Source organism: Micromys minutus (assembly GCF_963924665.1).
Source record: "Micromys minutus genome assembly, chromosome: 11".
NCBI classification, from domain to species: domain Eukaryota; kingdom Metazoa; phylum Chordata; class Mammalia; order Rodentia; family Muridae; genus Micromys; species Micromys minutus.
The window spans coordinates 8754237-8771865 of NC_137980.1; the positions used below are offsets into that span (position 1 = coordinate 8754237).

The following is a 17629-nucleotide window of genomic DNA, read 5'->3' on the forward strand; positions in this document are numbered from 1 at the left end:
AGTCTAAGCCATTTTTATTAACATCATGAACACCCCAAACACAGTATAAATTCATAATTTTCACTGTGTATCTACTGAATTCTAGTCCTAACAGTTTACACTGAGTTTTCAATGAACAGATAATAAAAGAAAAATAGCAAATACATTAACTACAGAAGGACTTCTCTTAATTAGGTCCTAAATATTTAGTTAGACTAAAATCAAACATTCAATGAATGTAAATTCAAATTAATGTATAACAGGCAAAAAGAAGTCTAACATAAAACCTAAAAATGTACAGGAAAGCTAACATAGGCAGTAAGCTGCCTGAGTCTGAATGTTCCTGTATGCATACCTCTTTCAGTGTAGAGTTCTGAATGCTACTCAAAAGAACTGGAAGTTATAATCCTAGTCTTGCACTATGTTGTGACTATGCATACACAATATATCACATATAATTTCTAGAACTCCTTCCAACTTTCTTCAGTATGTTTTATGCGTGTGAATCAAGATTTAGTTCTCAGAATAAGCAGACAAAAGATCAGTAGCAAAACCAATTGCTCTGCAATCCTCTACACAGGGCATAGTTCTGCACAGAAAGCCATTCTCTCCTACCACACAAATCTAAAAGGAAAACGTAAATTCCAAAATTATAATGTTTAATACATTTTGGTAGTGTTGAATACTATATGTAAAGCATGAACATTGCTTGAGTGCAAATTTGCATCAAAAATATATTGGTGATTTATATTATGTACTAAGATAAATAATAATGTATAACAGCAAGGAAAACAAGGGGAATACACAAATTGTAGAACTTTGAGGATATATAGGAGTAATACAATTAAAATTTTCTAAGATTATTATAATTAAATGCACATTTGAAAATTATTCCAAACATACAACTACTTATAAATCTGAGTCCGATGTACCTCATGAAGAACAGAAGCACCAAAATTATCAAAATAAGTACAAATGATAGTTTAGTTCACTAATATAGAAATAATTTCTGCAAAGGCAGCAATTTTATTTATATTATATATTTATATTTCTAACATATAAATATGTTACATATTATAACATACTAATGTACTTTCTATTTCTTTATAAATTATCATCAATTAATACCAAATGCATTTTAAAATTTCTTTGCATTTATGAATTTAAATATCTCACAAGAGGAATTTGTTTCTATTGACCCAGCAATGAGACAACTTCTAAACTTTCATAAAGAACTTGGGACCTGAAATTAGCAGAACAAATGAAACTTACCACCTCTTCCACGAGGTCTTCAACAATAAGGCCTTGCTCATCTGTTCTTAGGTTCGTTACCCACATCCATCCATCTTCTAACTCATTGTGAACAATAAACATATCTCCTTTTAAGAAACTAAAATAGCAAATGACATTAATATCTTAAAAATGAACATCTGAGTAGTCTGAAACCATTTATATTGGAAAGATGCAAAAACATTTTTTTTTTAAAAAGTGCAGTGCTGTTTCTAATATCTGTTTTTGTGAAACCGAAGACAGTTAATAATCTGAATCCTAATTTCATTACATGTACAATTTAATTATAGGTTTGGTAAGTGAGTCAGTCTACTTTGCTGGATTAGATTCAAATTAGAATCCTCTATCTACTATCTACTTTGCTATATTAGACTCAGATTAAAGTTCCTTTAAATAATAAACAATTACATTTTCTTGGAAGTAGTTCCAAGAACACTGAATTTTAAAGTTTCCAAGTTTCAATGCTATTTTTATATGTATGACAGATATAATAAAGAAGCAAGAATAAAATAGAGCTAGAATGTATACATACACATATGTATGTATGTATCCTACTTAGAAGGGGGAACAAATAGAGGGAATGAGGAACCTGGGAGGGAGAGAGGACAGGGAGGAGAAAAGAGGGGGGTAGGACCAGGTGTGGGAGGAGACTGGGGAGAAGTGCAGAGGGTCAGGAAATTGCATGGAGGTGTAGCAGTTGGGGATGGGAAACTGAGGGTATCCACTAGAAAGTCCCAGATGCCAGGAAAGCATGAGGCTCCCAGGACCCAACAGGGAGGACATTAGCTCAAATACCCAACAGAGGGGAAAGAGAATCTGGAGAAATCATATCCAGAGGTTAGGCCTGGGCCCCCGGTTAAGGAATTGGGACAACCATCCATCTCAAAAATTTTAACCAAGAATTGTTCCTGTCTAAAGGAAATGCAGGGACAAAGAGTGGAACAGAGACTGAAGCCATCCAGAGACTGCCTCACCATATCCATCCCACATGCAGACACCAAACCCAGACACTGTAGCTGATGCTAAGAAGCACTTGCTGACAGGAACCTGGTATGGCTGTCCCCTGAGAGGTTCTGCTAGAGCCTGACCAATTCAAATTTGGATGTTCACAGCCAACAACCGGACTGAGTACAGAACCCCAATGGATGAGTTAGGAGAAGGACAGAAGGAACTGAAGGGGTTTCAACCCCATAAAAAGAACAACAATATCAACCAACCAACCCTCCCTGCACTCCCAAGGACTTAGTCACCAACCAAAGAGTACATATGGAGGGACCCATGGCTCCAGCTACACGAAGATGGCCTTATCTGGCATCCATGGGCGGGGAGGCCCTTGGTCCTGCTACGGCTCAATGCCCCAGTGTAGGGGAATGTCAGGGCAGGGAGGTGGGAGAGGGTGGGTGGATGGGTGAATACCCTCATAGAAGTGGGGGGAAGGGGGATAGGATAGGAGGGTTGTGGAGGGGAATCCAGAAAGGGGAATAATATTTGAAATACAAATAAATAACCAATTTAAAAAACAAAGTAATTCAGGTAGTTTACTGTAGACAGTCATACTTGATTTTATTATGTAACTATTAATATTAATTAGCATTTATAATGAAATCTTATTTATTTCATTCAAATGCCTATGTTCAATGAGTACAGCATTCTTTGCCTATAAAGAATCGCAGACATTTGTCCTGATACGTAGTTCAGAATAGAAGGATGTACCCAACTTGGTTTTCCTCTTTTACTGCCTACATGTTCTCAAGCTCTGCACCATCAAGGGGCTTTAGTTATGTGTGTCATCAGTATAAAGTCATCCAAATTCCTTGCATTTTCCTTCCAGGATTAAAACAATGTCTCTAAATATCCTAGTTGGATGCTGCCACTGATCATATACCTTTAAGGTATCTTTATGTATTTTTCAATTAAGTTTACTATATGGTCTCAATACTTATGAACCTTAGTTCTATTAAATAAATCCTTCTCTCCCACACTTGAAGAAATTTCTCTCAAATTTCAGAAAAAGAAAACTTATACAAAAGAACTGTTATAAACATTCTGTATTTGAAAAGCCACAGATTAATGTCTTCCCAATTTTAAAGTCCGCCATAATAATACCCAATATTTTCGTACGTAAATGGCAGCAGATTTTACCATTTAAACAAATAAATCTATCTAGGATATTGAATAACAGCATTATACCTATACAAAAATGTTTGATCTTCTTGTTTACTACAAGAAGTTCTAGATGTGTAGCGACAGGTCAGAACACTACGTGTTTTGCTTGCTTATTCAGACATCAAATGAAGCTATTTTTATTTAGACAGAATACTGAACACTATGGTGTTGATGCTCTGGACTTTAAAGCACCTATAGTTTTTAATATCCAAGGCTTTTGCACTATTACTGTGAAGTCACGATGAAAATTAATTTCAATCTCATGGACTTTGGTGGTTAATTTTATGTGTCAAGCTAACAGGATGAAAAGGTACCTATATAAAACATTACTTCTGGGCTACATGAGTCAGCATGTGAATTCATACATTATGCTAGAATAGCTAGGTTTCCTCCACTGAGTAGGTATCATCCAGTCCAGTAAATGTCTGAACAGAATAAAAAGAAAGACAAATGTCTTATGTTAACTTATCTACTAATTATCCTCCCTATCTTCACTGTTTCCTCAGACATGACTCTCGTCTTCTCTCCTGACTGGGATGCACTCTGATGTCCACCGCCTCCTCAAGCCTCTGTACTTAATACAATTACAGAAGTGGGTCTCCTGAATCTGCCCCAATTCTTAAAGTAAATCTTCTCTGAAGAAAACCAGATTACATATGGACTATCTAAAATTAAATGAGAAGGCATTTACTTGACAATAATTATTTAAAAATAAAACCCTTATTCAAGATTCAAACTACATCTTTGTTTTCTAATGCTAATTTCAAAAAATTTTAGTCCACAAGAATATTTTTGTATCATAATTTCAAAGAGAAACTACATAATCAAGCTAATAATTGTATAATTATTTCAAAGATAAACTATATAATCAGTAAATATTCAGAAGCAGCCAAACATTTTATAGTTAAGAAACAAGGGTTCTATTAAATGATCAAAAAGCTTTTTTAAAAAGAGAGAATGTGACTATCAAGTTTTATAAATAACTTACAGTCAAATTACATATTAAAACTACAATGCTCCATGGTTATACAATATTCTTGAAATTTAAGATTATTCACTCATTATATAAAATTAAGACAATTATTTTGCCATGATTTATAGCTGAGGCATAAATGAAATAGGGAATAAAAAACATAAGACAGATAGATAGACAGATAAACAGACAGACATAAAAGGTATATTAGTTGGTAAGTGGATGGATAGATGGATAATTGACAGATGATGTAGATAATGAAAACTAACAAATTAAGAGAGAAATCTCTACTTCCTCAGAAATTTTTTTAATCTATTTTTTCTCTTGTAATTTTCACTGTGGTCACACTGATTCAAACCTTGGAATAGATAAGCCATCCTATGGGAACACAACAGCCCCAGTATTATAAGCAACATTATATAACCTATAATAGTCCCTCAAATTCAAACACCTTTGCTAGTTTAAGAGCAATGGATCTTCACTGTCTAGCTCTTTCGAATCTTACACATAAGAAAAAGTATAAAATACCTTATTTCATCAGTGTCTGGTACTTTTGTGTAGGGCAGAATGGCTCGTACACGTCTTCTATCTTCTACTGGCTGAAAACATTCAACATAATTAGGCGCTGGGTAGAGGCTTCATGTCCCTCTCCTTAGCTAAATCTCCTGTCCCACAAGCTTGAAAACGCAAGTTGGATCCACAGAACACACATAAAAGTTGTGACAGGAATGGCAGATTCCTGTATCACCAGCATTTAGGAGAAGAGCCAGGAGACCTAAGGCCAACTATCAAGCTAAACTAACCAGATAAAAAAGCTCAGGTCTCATCTACAGACTTTGCTCCAAGTCACCCAGTAGAGAGCAATCAAGAGTGACATCTGTGGTCAACTTCTTGCACCCCTTCCTTGACAAACATGCGAGCATGTACACATGGTCACACACATACAACCATACACACAAAAGAAGACTGTCTCTGAATCCCAGTGACACAAAGCTTAAAGTCAATACAACTGCACATTATACACTTCATAGGGTCTCTGTAATCTTTACTGAACATCTACACAGAAATGTTTACTGCTCTTGCTTGATATTTTTACAAAAATTACTATATGCGTATAACATATTTTTTCAGGTAATCTAAACAGTCCTTAAATAATCTATACAGAACACAGAAATTACTCTACCTTTATAATACATGACATCTTGACTTCTTCAGCTATTATGATGGTAAGATATAAACACAAAAATTTAACTTTAAAATCTAGTTGCTTAAATACAAAAATTAGTTTTAAAGGAAACTATCATTTTTGTTCTAGCATTATAACTAGAATTAAAGCAAATATTTATTAAATTATAATAGATGTAAGAAATTTGATAAGATTAAAATCTACCTGATAAAAGTTGTGATATATCATTCACGTTTTACTCACTTCTGGAGGTGCAACTGGGTAGAGTAATTTTTCTCCTTTAAGTAAACAAGATACGTGACTGTAGTAGCCTATTAGGTCTGAGAGTGAAGAAAAACGCCTTCCACCAATGTAGTAATCACCACACATAGCAATAATCCTACAGTAAAGGAAACAACACAACAACAAAAACAGTTTGGAAAGAATCTCAAAACTCAGTCTTTTGTGTTTTCTTCTTTAAATGTGGTCAATTTCATACTCTTCCATTAACATACATTCCTGTATTTCAAATAAAAATACTTATTTATATCACTGGAAACTGAGTATTATTTTTAAATATTTATGAGTTTGATGACATATTTACAAGCCTCAATTATGTAATTGAACCAGACATTTGAAAATTAACCTTTGGTTATCTCTCTTCACTTTCCATTTTTTAGACTCAACAATTTTATAAGAACGTCTGACTATAAGTAGCTTACAAATCTCTTGAAATGTATGTAAACTATAATAAAAATGTTACATAAAAGTGATGATCAAATATTACTGCTGTGAAATTACATGTGAATTTGTTACAAGAATAACAGTACCCTTAAAACTTATTATAAAATTTAAAAGTCAGACACAAGAACATTTTATCAGTTAATACTGGCTATAGATGATTTATGCTTTATTATCTCCCATAAAAATAAGATAGAATATAGTAATATCTGTAAATATATTTACATGTAGATATGACACCTTACTTGAAAATGTGCATACCTGTTTATGTCACAGAAGTGAACATATATAGAATTTCAAGATAGTGAGGCTAAAACAAAAAACAAACAAACAAAAAAAAAAAAACCTAAAGACAACCTCAACTTTCATACAGAATTTTCTGTTAACTCTACAGTGTCAATCTATATATCTTTCATTTTAGTTTTTACCTCTTTCAAAATGTATCAATAATAATATAGTCCTTAACTATAAATATATTTTAAATTTAATTGTTAAAACCAATATTACTACCTTTAAACAAAAACTTTAAACATGTCAAGAATATTTACTCTAAGTCACTGATTAAATAATTTATTTTTATTTATTTATTATATATATTTATTAAGTTTATTATACACTCACTTTTGTAAAAGTGAATATATTTATAAATATATATCAGATTAAATACTAAAGTGCCATATTAAATACCTTACACTAGGAACAAAAACTTACCTAAAATGATTGACAACATTTGTCTGGCTAAGAAATGAAAGTACAAAGGACCCCGGCCTCCGATCGCTCTCTCTTATAAGGTAGCTTCCAGATTTCCCTGCCTGCCTGAGGCGTTCTTCTGCTATAGTTCTATCAAGTTTTCCATGATACCACCTAAGGAAAAATAACACAAAAAATTAAAATTAAAAGGTCACCATAAATTTCTGTGCAAACTGGACACACTGTACAGAATTCAAGTCTGTGAGAACACAACACACCACATTTTAAACACCCACATGCAATTGAAACATTTGTTTAATCTGAATAATTCAATTTTAACTCCATTTTCACCTCCTCTCAAATTCCTTAAAACCAATAATTCATGAAGTATTTAAATTTGTTGTACAAACGCAAACCCCGCAACTCACTGATGAATACTGTTCAAGGTTTACTTGTATTTGCTCAAATCAGAAACGTTTCTTACATTAAATCCTTTCCTGGAACATATGAGCAAGATTGGTAATGAGAAATAATTTACAACCCTATAGATTTAAGAAATCCACCTAACACAGTACTTGGAACCTTATACAAAATAAGGTTTTATTTTATTTTATTTATTCTTACTACCCTGTCAGGAAAGCAGAGTATTTAAAAGATTGCTACGTGAATTTCATGTTTCAATAAGGAGCTGATAATCGCCCTGCAATTTTTGACAACTTACTTCATGTTCATATAGTCAAGCTTACTGCTATTACAGAGAAAACACATTTGTGTGTGTGTGTAGAATTCAATGGATGGGGACCTCTTGTTACCTGAATCACGTGGTTGTGTAGCTGATCATATTGCTTCAACAGTTTTCTATAACTTTTAAAATACTACTCAAATCATCTTACATGAAATAAAATCTTCTAAAATTGCTTAATCTGCTAAAATAATAAATCCCAGAAAAGATAGAAAGTGCAATTTAAAGGCCACTGTGAAGGGTTCCAGTCGTCCTCTTAGGGAAAACAATGTTTAGTGTCACAAATACTGTTTGAACACACATATTTTCAATAAAAATGCTTCATCCTACTTCTGCTTATCAAGATCCTGTAAAATTAAGTGTACTTCTATAAAGTCCCTTACATATCTACAACTAGATACACTATGTTCTTCTTTTAAAGTGTACTACATATGAACATTAACGTACCTTTGACTCATTTAAAAATTCTCAAAAGGAAACCCTTTATCTCACACAGGCTTTAAAAGCAGACATGGTGTTTCACACACATAACCTCAGTATTTGGGAGGTAGAGGCAAGAGGGTCAAGATCCTCCTTGGCTAATACAAGTTCAAGGTCGGCTCAGACAATGAAAGTTCCCTCATGTCAGCAAAGGGAACTAAAAAGAACAGTGTTTTGCTTACGATTTCCAAAATAAACATGACCACAAAAGGCGGAGCTCATGCTCCAGGCCTTGTACATGCTGCCCTGCCCGCTGTTCTGATGACCAATAAGTACTAAGTTAAGTCATCCCTCACTCCTCCATCAGTTTTACAGACAAAACAGCAACTGAATCTTTCAATCTGAACAGTTCAGACCAGGCAAGGTAAAAATAATAATGAGAATCACCTCATTCCTCATTCTTCCCTCTCCTGGATGTGGCTAAATTGTTTGGGTTGGCCTGGAACTCACTCTGTAGTCCAGATAGGCTATGAACTTGCAGTCCTGACTTAAGTCCCCAGAGAATCAGAGTCTATAGGCCTGGCTTAACCGTTCTAGATCTTTCTTCTCTCTGCTGCATCTCATCATGACTTGTCATTGTTAACACCAATCCAATTCACACATACACACACACACCCCATCTCTACACAACTTCCCAGTACCCTACAGACAGATTTTTAGATAAGTTATTCAAGGTGGGGATGTAGCTCAATGATAAAACAATTACCGAGATATCCAAGGCCATGGGTTCAACTCTCAGCACCACAAGAAAAATTAAGAAAATGAAATCATTAAATATTTTTTTAAAAAATCAAGAAAACAGAAAAATTTTTAAAAATGAAATGGAAGCATACAAAAATCCAAACATTTACAAATCAGTAATCAAATTCACAAAATTAAGAGCTAATGAGATAAAAAGGAAATTAGGCTTAATTTAAAAAAGCTAGATCACCTTGCAAATATGGTTTAGTAAAAAACAAAAATAAGAAAATATAAAACCCTAAATTATGGATGATACATAGGCTATAAACACGTGCTATAATTTGATAGGATATCCCCAAGTCCTGGACTTTTAGATACTTGGTGGGGCCTTGTTGGACCAGGTATGTTACTGGTCACGCCCCGTTTCTTCTCACTCCAAGAAACTCAGAGGTTCAGTATGTGAGCTCACTTCCTGCCTGTGTCATCACACCTTTGTTCCACTAACCTTAGAGTCTAACCCACAGCCCAAATAAGCTCAGCAAATTCACTTAATCATGGTGTTTTACCATAAGAATAAAAAAGAAACTAAAGCATGAGGAGTCCAAAAAAGAAAGCACAAAAGAGAACAAAAGAAAAGTAAAATCTGGAGAAATTTTTTTTAAAAAATCCCAAATCCAAAAAAGAAAGTAAGAACAACAAAAAAATTAAATCCCATACATGCCAAATTAAAATAAAGAGATAAGGGAAGATGCAAATGCAGAGTAGCAATTTTCAAGATGTATCAGAATAAAGTTACTAAAAACAAGATTAAATCATAAAAGCAAATATGAAAGGTGTTATCTTGAAACAACAGTAAAAACATTTGCTAACTTTCTAATATTTCTTAGTCACCCCCTGGCAAAATCCTTTCCCCATCCACCCCTCCTCTAAGAAGGTGGTGACACCCCTTGGTATCCCCCAACTCTGGCACATTAAGTCTGCAGGAATGGGCACATCCTCTCCCACTGAGGCCAGACAAGGCAGTCTAGCTAAAAGAATGCATACAGGCACCACAAAACAGGCAACAGCTTTTGAGATGGCCCCTCCTCCATTTGTTTAGGACCCACATGAAGACCAAGCTGCACATCTATTACATATGTTCAGGGAGGTTAGGTCCAGCCCCAATATGCTTTGGTTGGCAGTTGAAACTCAGAGAAACCCAAGGGTCCAGATTGATTGACTCTGTTCTTCCTGTGGAGTTCCTATCCGCTTCAGTGCCAATCCCCTATTCTTCCACAAAAGTCCCAAGCTCCATCCACTGGCTGTGGGTGTCTGCATCCCTCTGGGTCAGCTGCAGGGTAGAGCCTATCAGAGAACTAGACTCCTGTCTACGGGCATAACAGTATCATTAATAGTGTCAGGGACTGGTGCTTGCCCTTAGGATGGTCTCAAGTTGGGCCAGCTATTATTGGCTAAACCTTCCCTCAGTCTCTACTCCATTGACTATCCCTGCATTTTTTATACACAGGATAAATTTTGGGTAGAAAGTTTTGTGGGTGGGTTGGTTTCCCTATCAATCCACTGGGGTTTCTACCTAGCTATGAGAGATGGTCTCTTCAGGTTCTAGATCCACAATGCTGTGAGTCACAGCTACGGTTACCCCCATTGATTCTTGGTTTCCTTCCTTACCCAAGTCTCTGTCACATCCTGAAGATGCTCCCTCACCCTTCAGAACCCCCATCAGTTGCAGATTCCCATTCATTCTTAATCCATCTGGCCATCTCTCCTGTCCCTCACCACACCTGACCATAACCTGCCCCAAATTCTCCTCCAGATTGCCTCTCCCACCAGTTTGCCTCCCTCTATCTGCCTCCTATGACTATTTTATTCTCTCTTCTAAATAAAATTCAAGCTTCCTCCCTTGTGCCTTACTTCTTGTTTAGCTTCTTTAGGTATGGGGGGGGAGCATAGGTATCCTATATTTTACAGCTAACATCCACTGATAAATAAGTACATACCTTGAACGTCCTTTGGGGACCGTGTTATCTCAGCATGATATTCTCAAGTTCCATCCATTTGCCTATAAAACTCATGGTGTCTGTTTTTTTAGCAGCTAAATAGTAATTCCATTGTATAGATGTACCACATTTTCTTTATCCACTCTTCAGCTGATGACCATCTGTCTAGCTTGTTTTTAGTCTCTGGCTATTACAAATGCTATGAAATACACAGCTGAGCAAGTATATTTATGGGATGGTGGAACATCTTTTGGATAGATACCTAGGAGTGTGGTAGAGCTGGGTCTTGAGGTAGAACTATTCCCAGTTCTCTGAAGAACCACCAAATGGATTTCTAATGTGGATGTACAAGTTTGGACTCCCACCAGCAATGAAGGAATGTTCCCCATGTTCAACATCCTTGTCTGCGTGTGCTATCACTTGAGATTTTTATCTTAGTGATTTTGACCAGTGTAAAATGGAATCTGAGAGTTGTTTGATTTGCAATTCTCTGATGACTAAGGATACTGACCATTTCTTTATGTGCTTCTCAGCCATTCAATAATCCTGTTGAAAATTGTTTAGTTTTATACTATTTTTTTAATTGAGCAGTGTTTTATTTTCCTTTACAATTTAATAAATACTTGATAGATGCACATGACGTTAAGGCAGCTTGGTAGTTCAGAAAGATCACAGCAACTTCTTGAGATCCTTAGAAATTCTGTCAGATGTAGGGTTAGTTAGATCCTTTCCTAATCTGTAGGCTGCCATTTTGTCCTACTAACAGTGTCCTTTGCCTTACACATGCTTTGAAATTTCATGAGGTCCCATTTACCAATGGTTGATCTTAGAGCCTGAGCCATCAGAGTTCTGTTCAAGGAACTGTCTCCTGTTCCAGTGACTTCAAGCATATTTCCCACTTTCTCTTATATGAAATTTAGTGTATCTGATTTTATGTTTGAAGTCCTTATTAATCACTATTGTTCTGTAGTACACCTTGAGGTCAAGGATGGTGATTCCTCCAAAGCTCTTTTATTCTTCAGGATTTTTTTGGCTATCCTGGGTTTGTTTTTCCATATGATATTGACAATTGCTCTTACAAAGTCTATGAAAAACTGTACTGGAATTCTCATATGGATTGCATTGAATCAGCAAACTGCTTTTGGTAAAGTAGTCATTTTCACTGTTAATTCTACCTATCCATGAGCATGGGAGAGCTTGCTATCTTCTGATATCTTCTTCAATTTCTTATTTCAGGGACATGAAGTTCTTATCATACAGATCTTTCTCTTGCTTAGTTAGGGTTTATACAAAGATATTTTATATTATTTGTAGCTATTGTAAAGAGTGTTGTTTACCTAATTTCCTTCTCGGCCAGTTTATCATTTGTATAGAGGTGGGCTACTTTGAGTTAAATTTGTGTCCAGCCAGTTTACTAAAGATGTTTATCAGCTATAGGAGTACTCTGATAGAATTTTTTAAAGTCACTTATGTATAATATCATATCACCCGCAAATAGCAATACTTTGACCTCTTCCTTTCCAATCTATATCCCGTGATCTCCTTTAGCTGACTTATTGCTCTCACTAGAACTTCCAGGACTATATTGAATAGATAAGGAGTGGGCAACATTGTCTTGCTCCTGATTTTAGTGGAATTGCTGTAAGTTTCTCTCCATTGAGTTTGATGTTGGCTACTGGCTTACTGTATACTGTTTTAAGTTTAGGTATGTGTCTTATATCCCTGATCTCTAATACTTTTAGCATGAAGGGATGCTGGATTTTGTCAAAAGCTTTTTCCACATCTAATGAGATGATCATGTCAGTTGTTCTCTTTCAGTTTATTTATACGCTGGATTATGTTAATGGATTTTGACATAAGGAACTATCTCTGTATCTCTGGGATAAAGCTACTTGTTCACGATGGATGATGTCTTGATGTGTTTCTGGATTTAGTTGGTGAATATTTTATTGAATATTTCTGTATCAATATTCATAATAGAAACTGGTCTGAAGTTCTTTCTTTGTTGAGTCTTTATGTGGTTTAGGTTATCAGGGTGATTGTGACCTCATAGAATAAGTTTGGCAATGTTCCTTCTATTTTTATTTTGTGGAACAGTTTGAGAAGTATTGACAGTAATTAGCTCATCTTTGAAAGTCTGATAGAATTCTGCACTAAAACCATCTAGTCCTGGGCTTTTTTTCCAGATGAGAGAATTCAGTTGATTACTTCTATTTCTTTAGAGGTTAGGGCTGTTATTGTTTACCTGATCTTGATTCAATTTTGGTAAGTGGCATATGTCTAGAAAGTCATCCACTAAGTTAAGATAGTCCAATTTTGTAGAGTATGGGCTTTTGAAGTAAAACCTAATGATTCTTTGAATTTCCTCATTGTCTATTGTTATATCTCCCTTTTCATTTCTGATTCTGTTAAATTGGGTACTGTTTATCTGTCTTTTATTTAGCTTGGCTACAAATTTGTCTACCTTGTTGATTTTCTCAAAGAATAAGTTCTTAGTTTTATTGATATATATTTTTTTTTTTTTGGTATTGTTTCCTTTCTTACTAACTGACTGATTTCAGCCCTGATTTTGATTATTTCCTGCCTTTTACTTCTTTTTGTTGTGCTTGCTGCTTTTTCCCCCTGGATCTTTCAGGTGTACCTTTAAATTGCTGGTATAAGAACTTTCTAATTTCCTTATTAAAAAAAAAAAAAACTTCATGCTATAAACTTTCCTCTTAACACTGCTTTCACTGTGTTCCATAAATTTGAGTATGTTGTACCTTCATTTTCATTGAATTCTAGAAAACCATTTACTTATTTATCTTTCTTCCCTGACCCAGAGATCACTATGCAGAGAGTTGTTCACTTTCCACTGAGTGTGCAGGCTTTCTGTTCTTGATATCCAGTTTTAATTCATGGTGGTGTGATAAGATATAGGGCACTATTTCAATTTCCTTTATCTGTTGGAGCTTGGTTTGACTTTATGGACAATTTGGGAGAATTTCTATGAGGTACTGGAAAGAAGGTATATTCTTTTGTATTTGGATGAAGTATTCTATAGATATCTTTTAAGTCCATTTGATTCATAATGTCTGTTAGTGTCATCATTTCTATGTTTAGTTTTTATCTGGATGACCTGTCAATTGGTGAAAGTGGGGTATTGACATCTCCCACTATTAATGTGTAGGGTTCAATATGTGATTTTAGCTTTAGCAATGTTTCTTTTACAAATGTGGGTGCCCTTATATTTGGGGCATAGATGCCCAGAATTGGGTTATCATCTTGATAGATTTTTTTTTCCCATAGATAAGTATGAAGTGTCCTTCCCTGTCTCTTTTGATTAATTTTGGTTGAAAATATAACTTATATTGGGAAAAGATCTCTACCAATCCTACATCTGATAGAGGGCTAGTATCCAATATAAACAAAGAACTCAAGAAGTTAGAGAATCAAATAATCCTATTAAGAATGGAGTACAGAGCTAAACAAAGAATTCTCAACTGAAGAATACCGAATAGCTGAGAAGTACCCAAAGATTTGCTCAACATCCCTAGTCATCAGGGAAATGCAAATCAAAACAACCCTAAGATTCCACCTCACACCAGTCAGAATGGCTAAGATCAAAAACTCAGGTGACAGCAGATGCTGATGACGATGCGGAGAAAAAGGAACACTTCTCCACTGTTGGTGGGGTTGTAAACTGCTACAACCACTGTGGAAATCAGTCTGGTGATTCCTCAGAAAATTGGACATAGTACTACCTGAGGACCCAGCTATATCACTCCTAGGCATATAATCAATAGAAGCCCCAACATCTAACAAGGACACATGTTCTACCATGTTCATAGCAGCCTTACTTATAATTATAACTTATAAGAAGCTAGAAAGAACCCAAAGGTCCTTCAACAGAGCAATGGATACAGAAATTATGGTACATATACACAATGGAGTACTACTTAGCTATTAAAAACAATGACTTCATGAAATTCCTAGGCAAATAGATAGAACTTAAAGCTATCATCCTAAGTGAGGTAACTCAGTCACAAAAGAACACTCATGGCATATACTCACTTATAAGCAGATACTAGCCCAAAAATTTTAGAATACCCAAGAAACCATCCATAGAACCTATTAAGCTCAAAGAGAAGGAAGGACAGAAGGTGGTTGCCTCAGTCCTTCTTAGAAGGGATAACAAAAGGCTCATGGGAGGAAATAAAGGGACAAATAGAGGAGCAGGGATTAGAGAAAAGATAATTCTGAGACTGCCTCACCTGGGGATCCACCCTATATGCAGCCACCAAACCCAAGCACTATTGCTGATGCCAAGTAGTACCTACTGGCAGAAGCCAGATATGGATGCTTCCTCAGAGGCTCTGCCAGAGCCATACTGATACAGTGGATGCTTACAGCTAACCATTGGACTGAACATGGGGACTCCAATGAAGGAGCTAGAGAAAGGACTGAAGGAGCTGAAAGGGTCTACAACCCCATGGGAAGAACAATATGATCAACTAACCAAACCCACCACAGCTTCCAGGGACTAAAACACCAACCAATGAGTTTGTATGGAGAGACCCATGGCCCCAGGTGCATAGGCAACAGAGGATAGCATTCTCTGGCATCAATGGGAGAAGAGGCTTTTGGTCCAGAAAAGGCTCGTTTTCCCAGTGTAGGTGAATGCCAAGGTGCTGAGGTGGGAGAGGGTGGTTGGGAGAGAGAGCACCTTAATGGAGGCAATGGGGGGGGGGGGGATTGGGGAGAGAGGAGAACATCTGAAATATAAATACAGAGAATATACAATAAAAAAATCAAAAAGTAAAAAAGAAAATCTATCTTATGAGATATTAGAATGTATCTCAGTTTGCTATTTGGGTATGTCTGCTTAAAAACCTTTTTCCAGCCCTTTAGTCTGAGGTAATGTCTATCGTTAATGCTGAAGTATGTTTCCTGTATACAGCAGACTACTAAACCCTGTTTTTTAATCCATTCTCTTTATTGAGGAATTGGGTCCATTGATGTTAAGAAATATTAATGACCAATGGTTACTTCCTTTTAGTTTGATGTTGATAGTGTTATATTGTGTGTGCGTATCTAAGTGTGTGTGTGTGGTATGTGTGTGTGGTGTGTGTGTATGTGTGTGTGTTTGTGTATGTACGAGTGCGTTTTCCTTCTAATTTTTTTTGTAGGGCTGGATTTATGCATAGATACTGTTTCAATTAGGATTTGTCTTGAAATATCTTGTTTTCTCCATCTATAACTGAGAGTTTTGCTTGGTATAGTTGTCTAGGTTCACATCTATGTTTTTTTAGAGGCTCTTCTAGTTTTTAAAGTTTCCGTTGAGAAGTTGGGTATTATTCTGATAGGTCTGAAACCGTACTGTGCAAAGAATCACTAAACATGAAAATTTAGGAAAAGTAGAATCAAAGCAAGAATCCACTTCACTAAATTCAACACTCTAAGAGAATTACCATATTAATGTGCATGCTGGACTCCCAATAGCCCACACCAGAAATGCAGAAGACCTAAGTTATGTAGCTGTCTAAAAGGTCAAGCACTGCCAATTCCTTCCACTAAATAATCACAGGACACAGTGGTTACATGTCACTGCATGCTTATAAAACAAATGACATACTGACTTGCTACAATTCACTGTATTTGTTCAAAACTGTTCTCTTCTAGAAAAACATCTAGGTTTTAAACATATCAATACCAAAAGAAAACACTGTTTATTGTCAAATAAACAGAGGTTAAAAACAAAATCAATTCAATTTAAAATTTTATTACTCAGAATGATCAAAAGTTACCAATCCAATGCCATCTTTGCTATTTTGAACAAAACCACTTACTTCCCTATCTTGTCTAGTCATTTCTACTCATTTACTATTATGTTTGTCCGTGTTTGTACATATAAATCATTGTTTTTACTCATACTCTTAAAAGATACTCTAATTGACATAACTACAGGTGAGAGCTTCTGAACATATACCAAAAATCAATTAATACTATACAAAATGAATCTCAGCTCTCTGTGGCAGTGCCCCCCTCCCATGCTGCATGGCTCAACCTCACTGAAGCCTTGGTTTTGAAAACCAAGGTAGACTTTGTGGCCAGCCTACTATCTTGGAATTCGGTACTAATGAATGTTGCCTTTGACATCACTGACTCAAGACTTTCAGCTGACAACTGTAGCATTTGGGGTCCGGAAAGATGGCTCAGCTCTTAAGGGGGCTATTCTTTCAAAGGATCTCAGTTCAATTCTCACCACCTACAATGGAACAAACAGTTTCAGGGGATCCAAACCTTCTTCTCACCTCCATGGGCATTGGGCATGCACATAGAACACATGTATATACAGGCTAAATCTACATAAAACTACATAAACAAAACCAATTGAAGTATTTTTATTATACGCATAAAGATCTTTTTTTACAGAATCCTAACCAGGTTGAATTACAAAAAGCAACAGACTATTGCCTTTTTCCTAACACCATCATTATGCTTAAAGCAGCATGTCTCTGTGGTGTATGAAATGCTCAAAGAATAAATAACATTATTTTATAAAAGGATAAATTGTGCCCTGTAAAAAAAGAAAACACGATGTACTGTTATATTAGAACAATTAACTTTGTGGCGATTTCAATATACTTGTCCCAGGAAGTGCCACTATTAGCAGGTGTAGACTTATTAGATTAGATGTGCGCTTATTGGAGAAAATGTGTCACTGTAAGGGTGGGCTTTGAGAC

The 17629-nt window shown here is 35.6% G+C and overlaps 2 protein-coding genes across 2 annotated transcripts in view; one reads left to right on the forward strand and one right to left on the reverse strand.

The window, feature by feature from the left end:
* CCNH (cyclin H) overlaps nucleotides 1-4049 on the forward strand; it is a 60619-nt gene extending 56570 nt beyond the window's left edge. The window contains exon 10 of the mRNA XM_080925288.1: nucleotides 3942-4049. The gene's annotated coding sequence lies outside the window, so the exon portion shown is untranslated. The remainder of the gene's footprint in view (nucleotides 1-3941) is intronic.
* RASA1 (RAS p21 protein activator 1) overlaps nucleotides 1-17629 on the reverse strand; it is a 66510-nt gene that overhangs the window by 36005 nt on the left and 12876 nt on the right. The window contains exons 2-5 of the mRNA XM_080925285.1: nucleotides 7026-7178; nucleotides 5838-5973; nucleotides 4937-5007; nucleotides 1252-1369 (exon numbers count right to left, since the gene is read on the reverse strand). Of these exons, the coding sequence (XP_080781411.1) occupies nucleotides 1252-1369; nucleotides 4937-5007; nucleotides 5838-5973; nucleotides 7026-7178 (478 nt within the window). The remainder of the gene's footprint in view (nucleotides 1-1251; nucleotides 1370-4936; nucleotides 5008-5837; nucleotides 5974-7025; nucleotides 7179-17629) is intronic.